Source organism: Pseudonaja textilis, chromosome 1 (assembly GCF_049901715.1).
Source record: "Pseudonaja textilis isolate UNSWEBS1 chromosome 1, rPseTex1.2, whole genome shotgun sequence".
Taxonomy (NCBI): Eukaryota; Metazoa; Chordata; class Lepidosauria; order Squamata; family Elapidae; genus Pseudonaja; species Pseudonaja textilis.
Window position 1 is genome coordinate 167,659,948 of NC_141990.1, and position 17,842 is coordinate 167,677,789.

A 17,842-nucleotide genomic window follows, 5' to 3' on the forward strand; every position below is an offset into this window, starting at 1 on the left:
CAACCTCCTGAACACCAATACAATATATATATATATTTGGCTTTGCATTCGTGGTCATGCCACATCTTCATGGTGGGCATTCATTCGCCTGCCCCACCACATACATCGGACAAACCAACAGAAAAATAAGTGCACTAATTGAAGAACACAAGAACTCAATCAAAAAAGAAGAACCGACCTCTTCCCTAGTCCAATACCTCAAAGCCACAGGACATGAGATTGACTTTAAAAATACCAGAACTATCGCCAAAACCAAACACTTCAACAACAGAATAATCAGAGAAGCCATAGAGATAGAAAAACGCCCACACAGCATGAATAGACGAGATGATACCTCCCGCCTACCAGCCATTTGGAAACCCATCCTCACTAACAAAGGAGTACCTAACATGAAGAATGACACCAGACCCACACCCACCAGGGCCACACAAGATGCTACCACCACACTTCCACGTAGAATGCAGACTCACACCTACAGAAATGATGAGACACGACCAAGGACCAGAAGTCGTACTGCAGCTACATCACTACCCGCTTCAAACCCCTCCGACCCATACATAAAGCGAACGGATGCCCACCATGAAGATGTGGCACGACCATGAACGTGAAGCCAAACATCACGATCATAGCTCACCAGCTCAATTCCCCCAGCAACTAAGACTAACCTGAGCACAACCAAACCCCCACTTGAACAGAACACCCCCCCAGCCAATCAGAACACAGCCAACCCCCCAACCAATCAGAACACATCCCCATCCAATCAGAACAGAGCCAAGCCCACACCCAATCAAGTCACACCCCCACTAGCAGTTAAAAGGAAGAAGCAGCTGCAAGCTCACATTACTCCAAGAAGCACAGAGCCAAGACACAAGCCTGAGGATGACGAATGAGATTTTGTCAAAACGTCGCCAGGATACTTCCAATTTTACGCGGGAGAAAACCCAAACAACCAAAGATATAGATACATAGATATAGATATAGATATATATTGTATATTGTGTGTGTGTGTGTGTGTGTGTGTGTATGTATGGCATTCAGCTTTGTTCGGGTATTTTCCCACGTCATTGTAGTTGTGCTTTTAAAGTTGTAGTAACGTTTCGGCAGAATCTCATCTGCCGTCATCAGGCTTCTGTATGGTGTTCATCTGTGAGTCAGACTTTTACAGTAGTTTCAGATTTAAATTTGGGGCAGCCTATTGCTGTGCCAGGATGGTTTTTTCTTCATCCTGATTGGTTGAGAGTCTTGGTCTGTGTTTATTGGTCCTGGAGTTTTCTGTGTTCTGATTGATTGGTGTTTCTAATATCTTCTGTCTGTTTTGTGGCTCTTTTTGTATCTTGATTGGCTGGTAACATTGTGTTCCTTTATTAGGGGCCTTTAGGACAGCTTGGCTCCGGGTAAATGGACGGCTATCATTTGTTAGGAAGCTAGGTTTCATCTGGGTGGCTGGTTGGGGTGTGTTTGAGCTGGGGGGATCTGTTTGTGCCCAGGTGCTTGTCTGGCTAGTAGTGTGGAGATTTTTTTGTTTGTGAGTGCAGGCTTCCAAATGATTGACAGTCTGGTGGAATCATCTCTTCTATTCATGCTTTCTGGTCTTTTTTCAATCTCTATGGCTTCTCTGATGATTCTGTGACAGGGGTTTTCTATAGTGGCTAGGGTTTTGGTGCCATTGAAGTTGATGCTATGACCTGTGGCTTCCATGTGTTGGACTAGTGAGGAAGTGTGTTCCAGCTTTTTTACTGCATTTTTGTGTTCATCCAGGCGGGTACTTATTCTTCTATTGGTCTGTCCAGAAAACAAATATATATATTTGAGAAAACAAATGCCATATATATATATATATATATATATATATATATATATATATATATATATATATATATATATTATTTGTTTTCTTAAGTTTTCGCGGGTACTTACATGTATGGCATTCAGCTTTGTTCGGGTATTTTCCCACGTCATGGTAGTCCTGCTTTTAAAGTTGTAGCAACGTTATATATCTTTGGGTATCTAGGCAACGTTTCGATGAAGTCTCATTCATCATCTTCAGAGTGATTCACTCTGAGAAGCACAGAGCCGAAGACAGAAGCCTGAAAATGATGAATGAGACTTCATCGAAACGTTGCCTAGATACTTTGAATCTTACGTGGGAGAAAACCCGAACAACCAAAGATCTACATACAAATACCCACGAGAACCTCAGAAATAAATAAATACACACACACACACACACACACACACACACACACACACATATACATATATAAAGTTCAGAAATACAAAGGGAGGTGTTGAGGTATTCCATTGTAAGCTTCCCTTTATACTATTATTTTTACTGTAAAACTGACAGTCAGCTGTAGTCTTGTCCTCAAAATGGCAGTCCTGCAAAATATGCAGTCACTCTCCTGTACTCTTTTCTTCTTCCCATCAATCTTCTCTTTTCCATTGGAGCACAAAGCACTGCACTTCAGTTCAAAATACACAGTTCTCTCCCAGTCTCTCAGAGTCATTTGCCATGCTTTTCTTTCAATCTTCCCTTCTCCACTCCTCATAACTGGCTCCGTATTCTGACCCCCTGTTGTTCTACTCTCCCCTTCAAGTTGCTGCCAGTTCACAACTTAGAGACTCACTCTGTTTTCTTGTTGCTCCTCTGGATCAATCTTCGCCAAAGGCCAACGTTCAGAACTCAATGTTCAATTTTCATGAAGTTCTCTTCTACTCTCACCGCCGCTTTCACACTGTACTCACTCTCCTCTTCTTCTTTGAAACAGGATGTCAAGCCTCCAAGTCTGCCATAAAGGCTGGCTTCTTCTTCTGGATTCGAGGGTCCCTTCTTAATGCCTTCTCCACATCACTTCCAAAGGCTTCCCCTCTCTACTGTTGGTCCCCCCCCCCAGGACCAAACTTTGCCTCAAGAGGCCACCGATTCCATGAATTTTGGCACCAGGAATGGAGCACTTTTCCCTATGCTGCCACAACACCACATCACCACCAGAAGTTTTCCAAATCCTCTTCAAAGTCCCATTACAAACCTCCAGATGGGAGGTGATCAGGGTGTGAGTGACTGTGAGAAAGGGAACATTGGTCCAGAAATGGGACCAATGCATAACCCAGTGCATAATTCACATCTGTGCAAAGGCCTTGCTGGCCATGACATTCTGAGGCTGGTAGCTTGCTAGATCAGGCCTTTCAACCACTGGCGTTTACAATTATGCAAGATCTTTCATGAATTCTGCTACGGTTTTTTTTTTTTTACTGCAAAACATGAATTACTATCTGAAACTGTTGAAAAAAATATATTCCTGAACAAACTTGAAGAAGCTTTCAAATTATTCCTGAACAAACTGGAGAATTCTGAAAGAGATATATTCGATCTAGTCTACAATCGGAAACAAATTTAATACCATTCCAGCTTAAAGCTAAAAGAAAAGAGATTTCAAACTTTCAAATAATGAACAATTCAATATGTAGGATGTTACCAGAAAAGAAACAGAAAGAAAAGGCGAAGAAAAAATACTGCAGACCTTATGTCTGTGGTTGCTCATAATCAGTCTCAAGGCTGTCTTTGCAGATTAAATACATCTGTTAATATATAATCTGTACATGCTGTCAGGCAGTTGCACCCACAGAGGCAATGGAAGGCTCAGATTGGGCATTGGTAGATTTACCTGAGAACGCCCTTTCTATATATGCTGCTAGAGAGCACAGGATGGGTTAGACTCCTCCTGATGAGTCTGTCTTGTATAAAAGGGACTGCCTGTGGGAGTTTCCCCCAGCTTTGGCAAAGGTACTTGACAGACTGTAGTAAGTGTCTCTGAAAGCTAAACAGAATCTTTAACATTAACACTAACATATCTTACCATGGTCCGTACGAAATAAGGGAGGGGCTGGGCTCTCTAGCAGCATATATCGAAAGGGCGTTCTCAGGTAAATCTACCAACACCCATTCTCCTAAATGCTGCTGCGAGAGCCCAGGATGGGACATACCAAAGCCTGCATGTCCTTGTCCAGTAAATCTCTCCGAAGTTGGAACCACTCACCCATCTGCCAAAAGCTGCACTCATCGAGGCATAGGAGTCCAGACAGTAATGTATGATGAATGGAGATGGGGAGGTCCACATAGCCGCTCTGCAAATCTCTTCTAGGGGTGCCTGGGTGGCCCAGGCAGCTGAAGTCAAGGCACTCCTAACAGAGTGTGCCATTAGGAGAGGCTTTGTAGGCCTGTGTGATGCATGCCTTGATCCACCTACTCAAGGTGGGAGGAGAGGCTTTGTTCCCCCAATGGGAAGTGGAAAAGGACACAAACATGGCCTTAGTTTTGCTAAATGTCGAGATACGTCTGATGTAAATTCTAAGAGCCCTTCTAACGTCTAGGGTATACCACTTGCGTTCCAGGTCGTGGTGCAGAAGGGGACAGAAATCAGGTAACACTATGTCCTGGGATCTGTCGAACACTGTATTAATCTCAGGAACAAAGGTAGGTCTAGATGTCTATCCTGACAGACAAGGCTGACAGGACTGAAATCCTTCTGGAAAAGGTGATCACTACCAGAAATGCCACCTTACAAGACAAAAACAGCAAGGGAATTGACCTCAGTGGTTCAAATGGTGCCTCAGTCAGTGTCTACAGTACTTTGGAGAGGTCCCACATTGGATATTGATGAACCACTGGAGGCTTCAGGTTTGTAGCACCCTTCAGAAACCCGTGGACCGTGGGATGTCTAGACAAAGATTTCACTCACCCCAAGGATAGAACAGAGGACAAGGCTGCAACCTGCCTCTGCAGAGTGTTAGGTGAAAGTCCCTTGTCTAGGCCCTCTTGGAGGAAGTCCAGCACCTGGGCAATTGAGGCCCCAGAAGGGGTAATGTCATACTCACAACATCATTTGCTGAAGCTTTCCAGGTTGCATCATAGATGCAATTGGTGGAGGGTCTCCTGGAGTCCTGGATAGTTCTTATTACTCTGGAGGAATAATTGTCCTGGATCAGAGATCCCCACTCAATCTCCAGACGGCCAACTGAAGCCACTGGGGCTCTGGATGCAATATTGGCCCCTGGCTGAGCGACACCCTGTCTTCTGGTATCCTCCAAGGACTGGAGATGGAAAGGTTTACTAAGTCTGCAAACCATGGCCTCCTGGGCCAGTGAGGGGCTACAGCTATAAGTTCTGCTCTTTCCACCAATAGTTTCTGGATGACCTTCGGAATTAGGAGCAGAGGAGGAAAGGCGTACAGGAGCTCCTGTGGCCAAGGGCTTTGTAAAGTGTTCATTCCCCCCACCCCTCAGAACCGCAAATCTGGAGTAGAACCTTGGAAGTTGCGTGTTGTCCTGGGAAGCAAAGAGATCCACTGCTGGCCATCCGAAGCATTCTGACAGTTCCTAAAATAAATCGGGGTGCAAATGCCACTCTGCATGGTCAATGGTGGTTCTGCTAAGCCAGTCAGCCTCAACATTGGCCATGCCTGCGATGTGTTCAGCTCTGAGAGATACCTGGTGCCTCTCTGCCCATAAGCAGAGTTGTTCTGCCTCTAGCATCAGGGGTCCTGAATGTGTCCCACCTTGGCAATTAATATGCGCCTTGGTAGACACATTGTCAGTCAAGATCAGGATGTCCTTATCTGAGACAGCACCCTCTAATTGTGTCAGGGCCAAATGAACCACTTGAAGCTCTAGCCAATTAATATTATAGCCCAAATCTGCCTGGGACCATTGTCCCTGGACCACCCTGGATTGAAGATGGGATCCCTAGCCATACAGACTGGCATCCGTGGTCAGCACAAAACTATCTGGTTCCTTGAACAAGAGTCCCATGGGAAGCGCCTCAGATGACTGTCACTGAAAAGATTTAAGGACCAACGGAGTTAATCTGACCTATAAGAGGGAACAACTCCTACCTGTCTTCTAATAAGGTAGAAGAAACATTGGAGTGACCTGGCATGTAATCTAGCCCAGGGCACTATATTAATGCATGATATCATTTTCCCCAGGAGCTTGGAAAGCATGGCCAGGGGCACTCTAGGTTTAGATTTTACTTGTCCAATTAACATCCTGATCTGCTTAGGTTTTGAGGCCCAAATTGATCCTCAGCCAGCTCTGGAAACCAGGCTTGGGTATTGTCAAAAGGGACTGGAGTTTCACCCATTCCCCTGGAAGTACCTGCCTGAACAACCAGAGGGTAAGATGGTCAGGAGGCCCATTGCAGCTGTCCTCTCATCTGCTCAATAGCCTTATTGAACTGCCTCTCCAAGGCTGCATGTCTTCGTTTCTCTGCTTTTAGTTCGGGCTGGGATGTTTTCTTGGGGCCCAAAGCTTTGCCCCTGGTCTTGGCCACTACCTCCCTTTGAACAGATTAAGAGTTTTGTCTCCTTTTTCTTTTGGTAGTCTGGAGGCCTTGGGTGTCCAGGCCCGAAAGCTCTGCATGGATCTTATCTTGATCCATAGTTGGCATAAGCAAACACAAGAGGTGCTGGAAGCGACCCTCTCTATGTGTTGCCTATGCGGTAGCCTTAATTAGGGCCCTTTTGGGAGACAGGAGCAGGCTGTTGGTAGATGAGGCCACCTAAAATGGCTGCTCGTCACGTGCGTTAGAAGAGGAAGCTTTCAAAATGGCCTCTCGCATGAATTGCAGGCTACGATGGCTGTTATTTGCTCCCTACGCTGGAAACAGCCCCGAGCGGCGAAATCGGCTAGAAAGGGAAAACCATGGCTTTTTCTATCAGCTGTGAGGTGCAGTTATTGCCAATCTGATCTTTATGATTGCAGCAGCCGAAATCACAGAGGGAGGGCCAAGGGCTTCTCCCTTACTTACAGTCTCCCTTGGATTGAAAACATCAAATCCTCGGCATTGCAGGAGAGCGGAGCCCCGCTCTCCTGAAGGCACAGCTGCACCAGGTCCCTGGGAGCTGTGCCAATGATCTAAGATCACTGTTTGACTTTTGCTGCTGACTAAAACTGCTTTCAGAGACACCAGCTCAATTGTCATCTAAAGAGCTGAGTCAAAGCTGGGGGAAACTCCCACAGGCAGTCCCTTTTATACAAGACAGACTCAGCTTGATGATGTCATCAGGAGGAGTCTAACCCATCCCGGGCTCTCGCAGCAGCATTTAGGAGAATGATGAAAGCAGCAATGTGATAAAAGCCTCACTCGTTTTCTACATTTGTCACAAAAACACACAGATACCCCATTGGGGAGGAGCTTGCAATATGACACTGAAATATTGCTTTCAACATTCTGAGTAAAGCAATGAGATCTTGCGGATCCTGCTGCTGCCAGATTTTTTTTCAAATATAATCAAATCCATGTATTCAACATCTGATATATTGAAAAAAATGATATCAGATTTTGCATAGGCACCTCTTAGTATGTTGCTTGTTAAATAGCTTCTGCTGCATCTTTATGGGCTATTGATACCCATAAATAGGTGGCCTGCACATACTGTAACAACCAGTTCACCTAGTGCAGAACCAAAAATGTGTATGTGTGTATTTACTTGTGCGCAGCTGCAAAAACACAGGGATTTCCTATGCGTGGCAGCTGTGGTGAATAGAACGGGTGAGGCACAGAAATTCGCTGGGCTGCATGGGTGGGACGGGGTGAGCGAGCCAGATATATAGGATGGAATAGTACCGGGGTGGGTAGGCAAGCCCAGCCGGTGGTCAGAACTACCAGTATGGACGAGTCAGTCTGAACCAGCAGCAACCCACCACTGCTCATAAAGGCATCAAGTAGTAAGTACATATAAACCAATGCAAATCCTCAAAACTACTTTCATGCATCATCTCTCCAAACTAAAGAATCTAAAGACTCTGGAGGCACAAAAATAAGCCGGGGGGGTTCTACCAGTTCTGTCCACCTTTGTAGAATCTGTAGTTCTGAAGAGCAGCAGGCATCTGTTGCTGTTTCCCCCCCACCCCGCCCGGGCTCTTACCTGACCTTTATTTCCTGCTTTTTCAACTGCAGCTGCTTGTATGACACAGCTGCCATTGAAAAAGCAGGAAAAAAGAGCTTTTCCAACTGCTGCGTACTTGCATGCAGCGCTGCTCAGCTGTCCAGGCAGCTCAGCAGATTATAAATTGCACTCACGTGACTCGCGCATGCATGTGTGACGCTAATAGACAGAACTGGTAGTTATACCAGTTGGATCCCATCCCTGAAATAATCCTGTTTATGACATGAAGGAAATCAATTTAACAAAGTATGCTACAAGTTTTAGAGTATTCATCTCTAAAATCTATAGCTTCAATAAATTCAATACATATCGACTATTTTGAGGTTTCCATTAAGAGTAAGAGGTGCTTATTCTTCACAATGAGTAAGTTACTTCCAACAACTGCAAGAATAGTCATTTTACAATTTTTTCTTTATAAGTAAGAACAGTATTTCTTTTCCTGAAAATATAGCATTAACTTCTTTTTTAAGATGCTACTCCAACACATTTCGGAAAACCATGTATCAGGGTAGCTTCACATTCAAATTCTCTTCTTTTTTACAAATAATCTGTAAAAATGATTTTAATTAATGTAAATTATGAAAGCTGACAATATAAGCCTAGGAAGAATTCAAAGGAAAAAAATTGCATTGGATCAGTAGTAGCGAGAAACATGAAATGCATTGGTGACCATACCAAGCCTCTTTAAAATTAATATTGTGAAGCATTTAGATGACTATTTGTACTCTGAATTCTACACACATAAAAGTCCCACCTTAATCTTACCAAACACCATATTCTCCAATATGTTTGGTTTGGAGGAAAGTTCCTTGAGCTATTTATCAGAGTAAGAGAGAAGCTATACTAAATTCAAAGATAGTGCTTATTGCTTGTGAAAACAAAGGGGAGAATAATGGAACAAAAAGCTTATTAGCAAATGAAAAATCAAGTTTCTGCCCAAAGCTTTGCTTTTATTTCTTAAAGTTTACCTTTAAAAATAATCTGTATATTTCCATGGATAAAAGAATTGGTATATATTAAAGTGTATATGACTAAGAGGTAGAGTTGATGTACTAAAAAGCTTTGTGTGGTATATAAAAATATCTAATTCAAATACTCTTGGTAAAACTACGTCCCTAATCACGATAGAATTAAATTTGTCAATAACCAGTCATAGGATTTGTGGTTGATAACAGACTTACATTATTGCACGACACCAAAGATACAACTTTTGAAACATTTAAACAAGAAATAAAATGATCTACAAGTCTAAACTTAATAGTACAACAGCCACATTACCATTTTAATTTATGGTTAAAATAAATAATTTCATAATATTAAGAAGCACTAATGGTAACAATTTAAATTCCAGTGGTTAAATGCATAACTTTCTTCTCAGTTCTGTTCTGTTTATTTATTATACAGTCATCAGGTAATTCAAAAATAAAACCTAATGTCAAAATATTTACAGTCTTTTATATCACATTCCTTAAGAATGTTGTTCCCCTGTTCCCTTTAAAGAACTTCACTTTCTAACAGCCTATATGGATGGGAGATTATCAAGTACACACATATATGTATTTGTAGTAACTTATAATGGAATATTACACAGCAAACTTTAACAAAAACCCAGAACTAGATTAATTACACCCTTGTTAACCCAACTTAATCAATCTAGTTTAGAATAAAAAAATCTATTTTATATTGAAGGCATCACATGTAACAAAACAATTGTTTGGATCATTTGCAATGGCTGCAAGACAGACACAAAAGCACACCTTGACAAACAGTGATTTTAATAATACAGGGATGTATTGCACTGATATGATTGCTATAATTTTGTATTTTGTTAAAACTTATTTTTCAAAATAAATGTTTCAATACAAAAGTATGGATAATTATCTTGAGGAAAGTGAGATAAATCTAAACAAGTACTGAACTTACCATTTATTTAATATTACTTAATAGACTTCTACAATGCATAGATTACCATATATACTCGAGTATAAGCCGAGTTTTTCAGCACATTTTTTGTGCTGAAAAAACCCCCCTTGGCTTATACTCGAGTGACAGATTCCCCTCTGAAAAAAAATGGTGTGGAGCTCCAGAGCTGGGCAGCCGCTTCCCTGCTTCCATGTTCCCTTTGCAACTTGTAAGCATGGGGGTAATCGGAAGCAGAAAAGTTCTTGCATGAGGATATATTGTTTTTTCTTTTTTTAACTGTTTTTAGGGGTGGGGGAAGACCCACCATCATGTGAGAATGCTCAGACATGAAATCTATCTGCCCGAAAATAAGTGTGTGTGTGTGTGTGGGGGATTTTAACAGAGGGAAAATGTAGGGAGAAGGCAAAAGCGACGGAAGATCCTTCAGGGGAAACTGAGGGGGAGACTCACCCTCGGTCCAGATGAGCCCCCTTCCCCGCCCCTAAGGAAGCAGAGGCAGCCAGCAAGGGCAGGCAAGCCCCACTTCGTGGACTCCGTCTGTCCTCGCTCCCATCCACCCACCCAAAGCCATGAAGTCCCCCAATCGCACAGCCCAGAATCGGCCGCCCCTCAGGGGGCAACAACGATGCCCGGCGTTTCCCGAGACAAGAAACTCTGCCATGCAATGAAAGCGCCCTGGCTCTAGGCTTGCGGGCTCAGAAAACAACGCGAGCTGCCACCATCACCTCCTCCTCTTCCTCCTCCTCCTGAGTGGACTGAAAGCAGCTGGGGCTGAGGAAACGAAGCCAAGCGGAGCCGAAGCCACCTTGGCTCGCATTGTTTTCTGAGCCCGCAAGCCTAGAGCCAGGGCGCTTTCATTGCACGGTGGAGCTTCTTGTCTCGGGAAGCGCCGGGCGTGCTGCCCTCTGAGGGGAGGGCGATTCTGGGCTGCACAATTGGGGGACTTCGTGGCTTTGGGTGGGTGGGTGGGTGGGTGGGAGCGAGGACGTTGACTTTAAGCGCTGCCGACCGAGTGTTTCACAAATACCAGTGGGACCTCCGTCCACCACCACCCCTCCCTCTTTTGCCTCCTTCCTTCTGATCAATCAGGTTTTCCCAGTATTTGCTCACAGCTGCGTTTCTCTTCTGCCATGCTAGGCGTTGAACGCGGGGATTTCTGATTCCCCTTACACGCGTGTGGATATGCCGTGGGGCGTTTTCTTCCAAATGCCCCACGGGCAGAGAACACTGACTTTCATGATAGTGAGATTGTTTCCCAAATTAATTGATTCACTAACCCAAAAGAAGAAGATGATGATGACAGTGGGAGGCAGGAATCACTCTCTCCCTTGCAAGCCCCCAGTGCCCAGGGCTCATGAAAAAAGCAAGAGCCGTTCTTATGATCTCTCTCTCTCTCTCTCTCCGGAATACAGTCAAGCCCTTTCCAGCACGCGCGATCCGCCCCCGCCGCTTTGCACCTTGCAAATGCAAAAACCCTGGGATTTTGAAGAACAGCTCTTGCTTTTTTCTTTCAAGGGAGAGAGTGACTCCTGCCTCCCACTGTCATCATCTTCTTCTTCTTTTGGGTTAGTGAATCTGTTAAACCTTTCATGATAGTGAGATCGTTTCCCAAATTTCCCTTAAATCAGGGAAGAAATCAGAAACAAAACTTTGGACTGAGAATAAGCCTGTTCCTATGATGCCATTTTTGTTCACTACAGTATGAAAAGTGTGAAAAAACACACTTCTTTTTCTTCAACTTCTTGTTCCCTATTTACTGGTCTCTTTCAAAGAGGAAATTGTGAACATCAAACTTATTCTCCACTGTCCTAGTGAAAGTTTTTATTGGTATCTATTTTTATTTTTGAAATTTACCAGTAGCTGCTGCATTTCCCACCCTAGGCTTATACTCGAGTCAATAAGTTTTCCCAGTTTTTTGTGGTAAAATTAGGTGCCTCGGCTTATATTCGGGTTGACTTATACTCAAGTACATACGGTATATTGGAAATTATCTTTTTGCTCAAAAGTAAAGAAACATGCATTTTTAAACAACCGTTTTTAAGGGAAATACAAACTTTAGGAACTGAAAACATTTTAAAAATCACATTTATACTATTAAATCAATAAGATAGGATTTGTAAATTTTCAGATATTTAGATCCATTCATTCTCCATCCATACATAAACAAATAATATAGCCAATGATATAGCCTTGTAAAAATATTACAGCATAAAAAAAATTCCAGATTGCTGCCTTTTCCTCCTCTCTTTCTACAACATTGTTGTCTTTAATGTTGCCTTTAATATAATTATTTCTACAGTACTAATTTATTAACTTAAATATAATCAAACTATTTTAAATTTTCTGCACAGACAGAATATATACTTTTTGAATTCATGGACCAGATAAATTACTTCTTTTACAACTTAGAAATGAGACTCTTGATTTCTTTTGTGATGATTTATGGCTCCATCTGTGTTGCATGTTTTCATACAGGTGCCCTAGTGACTTGATATTTAAGACAAGTTTGTCATGTGTGAATCTTTTAATTAAAACATGAAAACTCAAGGAACCTACTCTATAAGTACAAATATTTTCCAATACTGCCATTTGCTAAGGTGCATTCCACATATGTAAATTTTACTGAATATGCCAATATATATTTCACTAAAATGTAAAACAATCATTTATCTCATTCCTATAAAAATACTATTCATTCATCCTTTTCAAAAGGAGGAAAAATTATTTTGAGATTCAAAAGGATTGAAATAATTTCATTTAGCGTCAAAAGAACAAATGTAGTTGTTAATACTATATAACAGAAAGGAATATGAAATAGAATGTATACATTTTATGTATATTTCTTACTAAGTAACAAAGTTAGTAAAAATATTGAGAAATTAAACTAAATAAAAATGATATAACAATCTCAAACTATGTTAGTTTCATATTCAAAATACATCCAAAACAAGGTATTTTGGGGGCGATACAAAAGACTGACGTTCCCAAGAGCCAATATCAAAATAATTACAGATCTTACTGAACTATATGTGTTTTCCCCATACTCAACACAAAAGTAATATAAATAAACTACCTTATATGCAGCACCACCATGGATGATAGATTTGATGAAAATTCCAAGATCTGCCCCTGTCTCTCGAGATTTGTTGCCTTTTAAGCTCACGCCAAGTCCAGCTGAACCAGAATCATTCAAAGGAATTTCAAAAGTCAATTGCTCTGTTGCCTCAAATGAAAAAATGTTGCAACATGGTTCTCCTTTCTGTTGGATGAACAGAGAAAGCAAAGCATGTTGATTAAAAAATAGCAGGTTAAGTACTTTTTTCTCTGATCGAACAAGATTATGAATGGAATAGAATACTCAAGAGACAGAAAATGTCTTTCATTTTAACCACATTTTAATTGGGAATCAGAATGAAAAGTCTGTCTTGAAAGGTAAGCCAAACAATATTTATTTCAAAGCATTTCAAATTTTTAAATTTTGTAAGCAAAAAGTGATACAGAGGCAAACTTTTTATCATACAGGCCTGAAGAAATCCTTGGATGCAGTCATGTATTCTCTGAGTCATTAACAAGAGTGATAGCATTAACAGGGGAAAGACCTACGATGTCATCCAAGAACAGCAGAGAAGTCTGGTGATGAGATTAATTAGAGCAAACAAAACTGTTTCATATCATTTACAGTATGCACAGTATGTCAATTCATTATAATGGTTAAAATATTTTAAATATGTTGATCACATGATTTGGTACTTAATATTTTAGGGCAATTGATTATTTTAGATGTGTTACCGGTAGCATTTTCTCAACTAACAGTGAAAACTTATGTTTTTTAATTAAATTTATTAATTGGAAAAGGTGCTTTCAGATTACTGATGTTTTACTATCTTAGATTAACATGAGTCTCTGACTATAATATATACTATTTAATGCTTATTTCTATTTAATAAACAGGTTAATGAACAGTACATTCTATACTGATTCCAGCTGACGTTGCAGCAAGATTGGACACAAGGAATGGATCTCCATGATCCCGTGCTGACTTTTCCCCATTGGAGTGCTCCAAAAGGTGCTAAAGCCCCCCTATAGGGGTGGTGAAGGAAAGAGGGGTGCCCTGCAGGTCATGGGGGAGCAACTCTCCTGCTTGATCCAGGGTTCTTCCCTCTCACTCTCAACAAGAAGAGGCAGCCATCACGGCTGCCATGAAGCTGGGACAGCAGAGGCAACAAAGAAAGTGCAGGAGCAGTTTAAATGAACAGTGATTGTAACTGGGTGAGATTTTTCTTTTGCTACCTAAAATTTAACCCTAAAAGGAAAATAATTGTTCACTGCTTTAACAAATAGTTCTAAGAGTCTCATTAATATTCAGGAATGAGACTCTTAGAACTATTTGTTAAAGCAGTGAACAATTATTCAGAGAAAAATTCCAGACCCGAAAGAAAGGAACCAAGGGGAGAAAAGCAAAAAATTGTTAAAATAAAATAAAATATTAGAAAATTGGACCTCTAAGCTGGATAGGTGCTGTTTTGGAAAGGCATTTTAAGATGCTGGAACTTTTTACTTAAATAACTGACTTTGTTTCTATAAATCAAAGTAGAATTGGATTAAATACCAGTTAGAATTGAGACAACATTGAAACCTAAGCTGATGGTGCCACCTATTGTTGAATGGAAAATATGACATACCCCTAGAAGCTTGGAAAAATTTCTGATAAGAGAATTAAGCAACATCTATCTTGAGACCTGTAGGAATAATTATTGTTTTATATTTATCTACTCTATGATCATTGGAGGCTCAACTGTGAGACCAAATAAGAGACCTAATTAAAGCAACCTTTGAATGTTAAGACATATGACTAAACATATAAAGTGGATTTAAGGAGACACTTAGAAAGCTTTCTGGACTACTTAAAGGGAACTGATTGATTAGCTGTGGAATATAAAGAACAGTGATTACTATACTCTCTGAGGAGAAACTTTGGGCCTGAATATATGGATTTTGGACTATTGAGCAGGAGTGGGACTTACTAAAACAAGACATGATGCTCCATCAGGGGGAAATGAGTGGATCTTTGGAAGTAATGGTGTTAATGTTTCAAAACATTAAGGACATTATGACAAAGAACTGTAGAGAGATAAAGAACCTAATGCATTGCATGGACATTCAAACATTCAACAAGGGACAATGAATAAAGGTCGCTATGTCCAGGAAAGGGAGGAGATAGCAGAAAGAATGGAAGAAAAGATAGAACAGACAAATCAGCAAATAAAGAAGGAGAACACAGTAAAGATAAAAATGACTGATAAAATAAAGCAAGGAAAAAGTATTTTAAGAGATTTAAAAATAGATTGGGATAAGCAGGATGATATTTACGAAAGGGAGACAGGAGAGATAGGAGCTTGGGCAGACATTCTAGAGCCTGGCAGTATAAGATGGGAGAAATATATAGAGTGAATAATAAAAATGTAAAAGGTTGAAAGAGACAAAGATCCAAGAGAAAAGTATGGGAGGCAACCCAAAAAGCGAATAAGAATTGAAGCATTAAAACGAACAAGAGAGGTCAAGAGAAGTCAACAGAAGGAAAAGTCTTTTAATATAATGGTGGACTGACTGAGGCCTGTCTAAAAATTAGAATAAAGGTAGAAAAGAGATAAAGGGAATATTAGTATACGCATTTTTATATAACAGAATAAAGGTAATAAAAAGATGGGAAGATTAGAGGTTGGAAGAGGATATTCATAATAAATCTTTTTCTGATTCACTTATTTTCACTTGATAACAATTGCTGTGGTTTATGACAGGACAGCCCACAGCTGACATCATGTAGAGATGAGGCTTAAATATAAGCAAATCTATTTATACTGGACAGTCATTGTTTTTCTTAAAATAATTTCAAGCTTTCATATGGTACAATATATTATTATATTTCAGTGTACACCTTATTCTCTAAAATACTAATGATACAATTCTGTTTTTAAATCTTTAAAATGCACAGTTTACATGCATTTTTCATTTTTGAGACTAGTTTTGGGTATAGAAAAAAACAGTAGAGATAGGCTGTTAGATTATAGAGCAGTGTATTAATATCAACATCAAATCATTTTTGTTTTCCAATTAAACAGAATGCATCATTAAATAAATGAAATGTTTGTTCTTGTTATATACAAATTGACGTTTATAGTTCATTAGAGCCTGACTTTTTCTCTTTCTTTGAAATAACATGCTTTTCAAATTGAAGATGTGTTGTTTATTTTTCTTTTTCATAGGAACAAAAATAAACAGTTTTAGTTTGCAATATTGGTGGATGTGTTATTACTCACTGATATGAGTGGCATTTCTATAAAGGAAATTTTGTTGATCTCTTCCTCATCTATCTGAATAATTTTATGGAGATCATTCCAAATTTTATGTGAATAAGCTGTAATATTCAGCACCTTCTCTCCTTTCCTCCCCTAACAAATTACACTGATCTATAAGCCTCAGAAATGAAAGTAGCTTAGTTTTACCAGAATTGGGTCACTAATAAAGGAAAATTAAGTCCTGAGTATTATTTGGCTCCAGTTTCCAAGATACAGCTTCAAGTCAAAATTGCATCAAAATAGTTCAAAATTATGAGGGGGATGTGTGATTATGCTCCATAATTTTTCTGCAAAATGTGATATAGCAATGAGAATGGTGCCACAACAATCATTATAAATTTATCTTTTTATTGGTAGCAAGAAAACTTTCCATTCATGTATTGGTTTTTCATGCAACGATTTCATGCTTTTTGCATGAAAAACTGACAAGCTCTAACTTCAGATGAAAGTTTCCATTTTCATTTGGTATCTAAACTGCACTTTTTGGCTTTTCTCTTGTGAATTGCAGTAGGATCATCCCTGGGGAGATTCCAGCAGTAATTGATAAGCTTAGACGGACACCATTTCCCTTGGTATCTTTTCTCCTTACCTGCAAAATCCAGGTGGAATCTCTCCCCATGGTCATCACTCACTGCCCCACAGTTCAAAGGGAAATAGTGTAAATGTGAGTGTAAGAAGTAAATTTTCAGTGTTTCATAAGACCTAAGAGAATTTTCCCTGTGTTTTTCAGTCATCTGCCTTGCTGTTCTCAAAGTGAAGATAAATTTATACACTTCTATGTAGTACCATTTTCATTGTTCTACCATACTTTGGTAGAAGTTATAAGGCATACAAGAAGTTATAAGGCATCATGATTCTTAGACACCTCCCTCCCTTATAGTCAAATAAACTTGCCTATGTATAAATCTTTATTGTGAAATATCTTGAAAAACTTTAGCCAACCGGCACCTTTATCATTTGTTTTCTAATTCATCTAATTAAAATATATAAAATTAACACATTTTAACTCAGATTTCCCAAAATTTGTAAACCAGTGTTATCCTTTCCTCAGATATTCTACTTTTCTTATTAGCACAGTATCCTCTTATCACCCATATTTTGATTCATCTGTCACCAAATATTGAATAATGCTTCCCACTCAGCACCACCATCTTTGTTTCTTAGACAAAGTGTAAAACTTAGGTGTAAAACTAGTGGTTTGCGGGCCGGATGTACCCCAGCTCCACCAAGGGGAAAAATGTTGCAATACATCATATGATGACAAAGTGATGCTGCAAGTTTGTTACCCATACCTTAGACCCATGACGGCGAACCTATGGCATTCATGCCAGAGATGGCACGCAGAGTCCTTTCTACGGGCATGCAAGCTGTCGCCCCAGCTCAGTTCTGCCATGCATACATGCGCACTGCCCGCCAGCCAGCTAGTCTTCGGGTCTCTGCCGCACATGCATGGTAGGGCACATGTGTGTGGGATGTGCATGCATGTGTGGGGTGGGGCGCATGCATAGGGGATACCCACACATTGCAGTTTGGGGGTTTGCACATGCTCACACGTGCTTTGGGCACTCGGTGCTGAAAAGGTTAGCCATCACTGCCTTAGACCATCTGCAGTGACAG

At 40.4% G+C, this 17,842-nt stretch overlaps 1 protein-coding gene across 4 annotated transcripts in view; it reads right to left on the minus strand.

The window, feature by feature from the left end:
- Nucleotides 1-17,842, minus strand: part of PARD3B (par-3 family cell polarity regulator beta) — an 897,218-nt gene that overhangs the window by 589,934 nt on the left and 289,442 nt on the right. For all 4 annotated transcript variants that reach the window (XM_087913651.1, XM_026707819.2, XM_026707818.2 and 1 more), the window contains exon 11: nt 12,943-13,128. In XM_087913651.1, the coding sequence (XP_087769777.1) occupies nt 12,943-13,128 (186 nt within the window). The remainder of the gene's footprint in view (nt 1-12,942; nt 13,129-17,842) is intronic.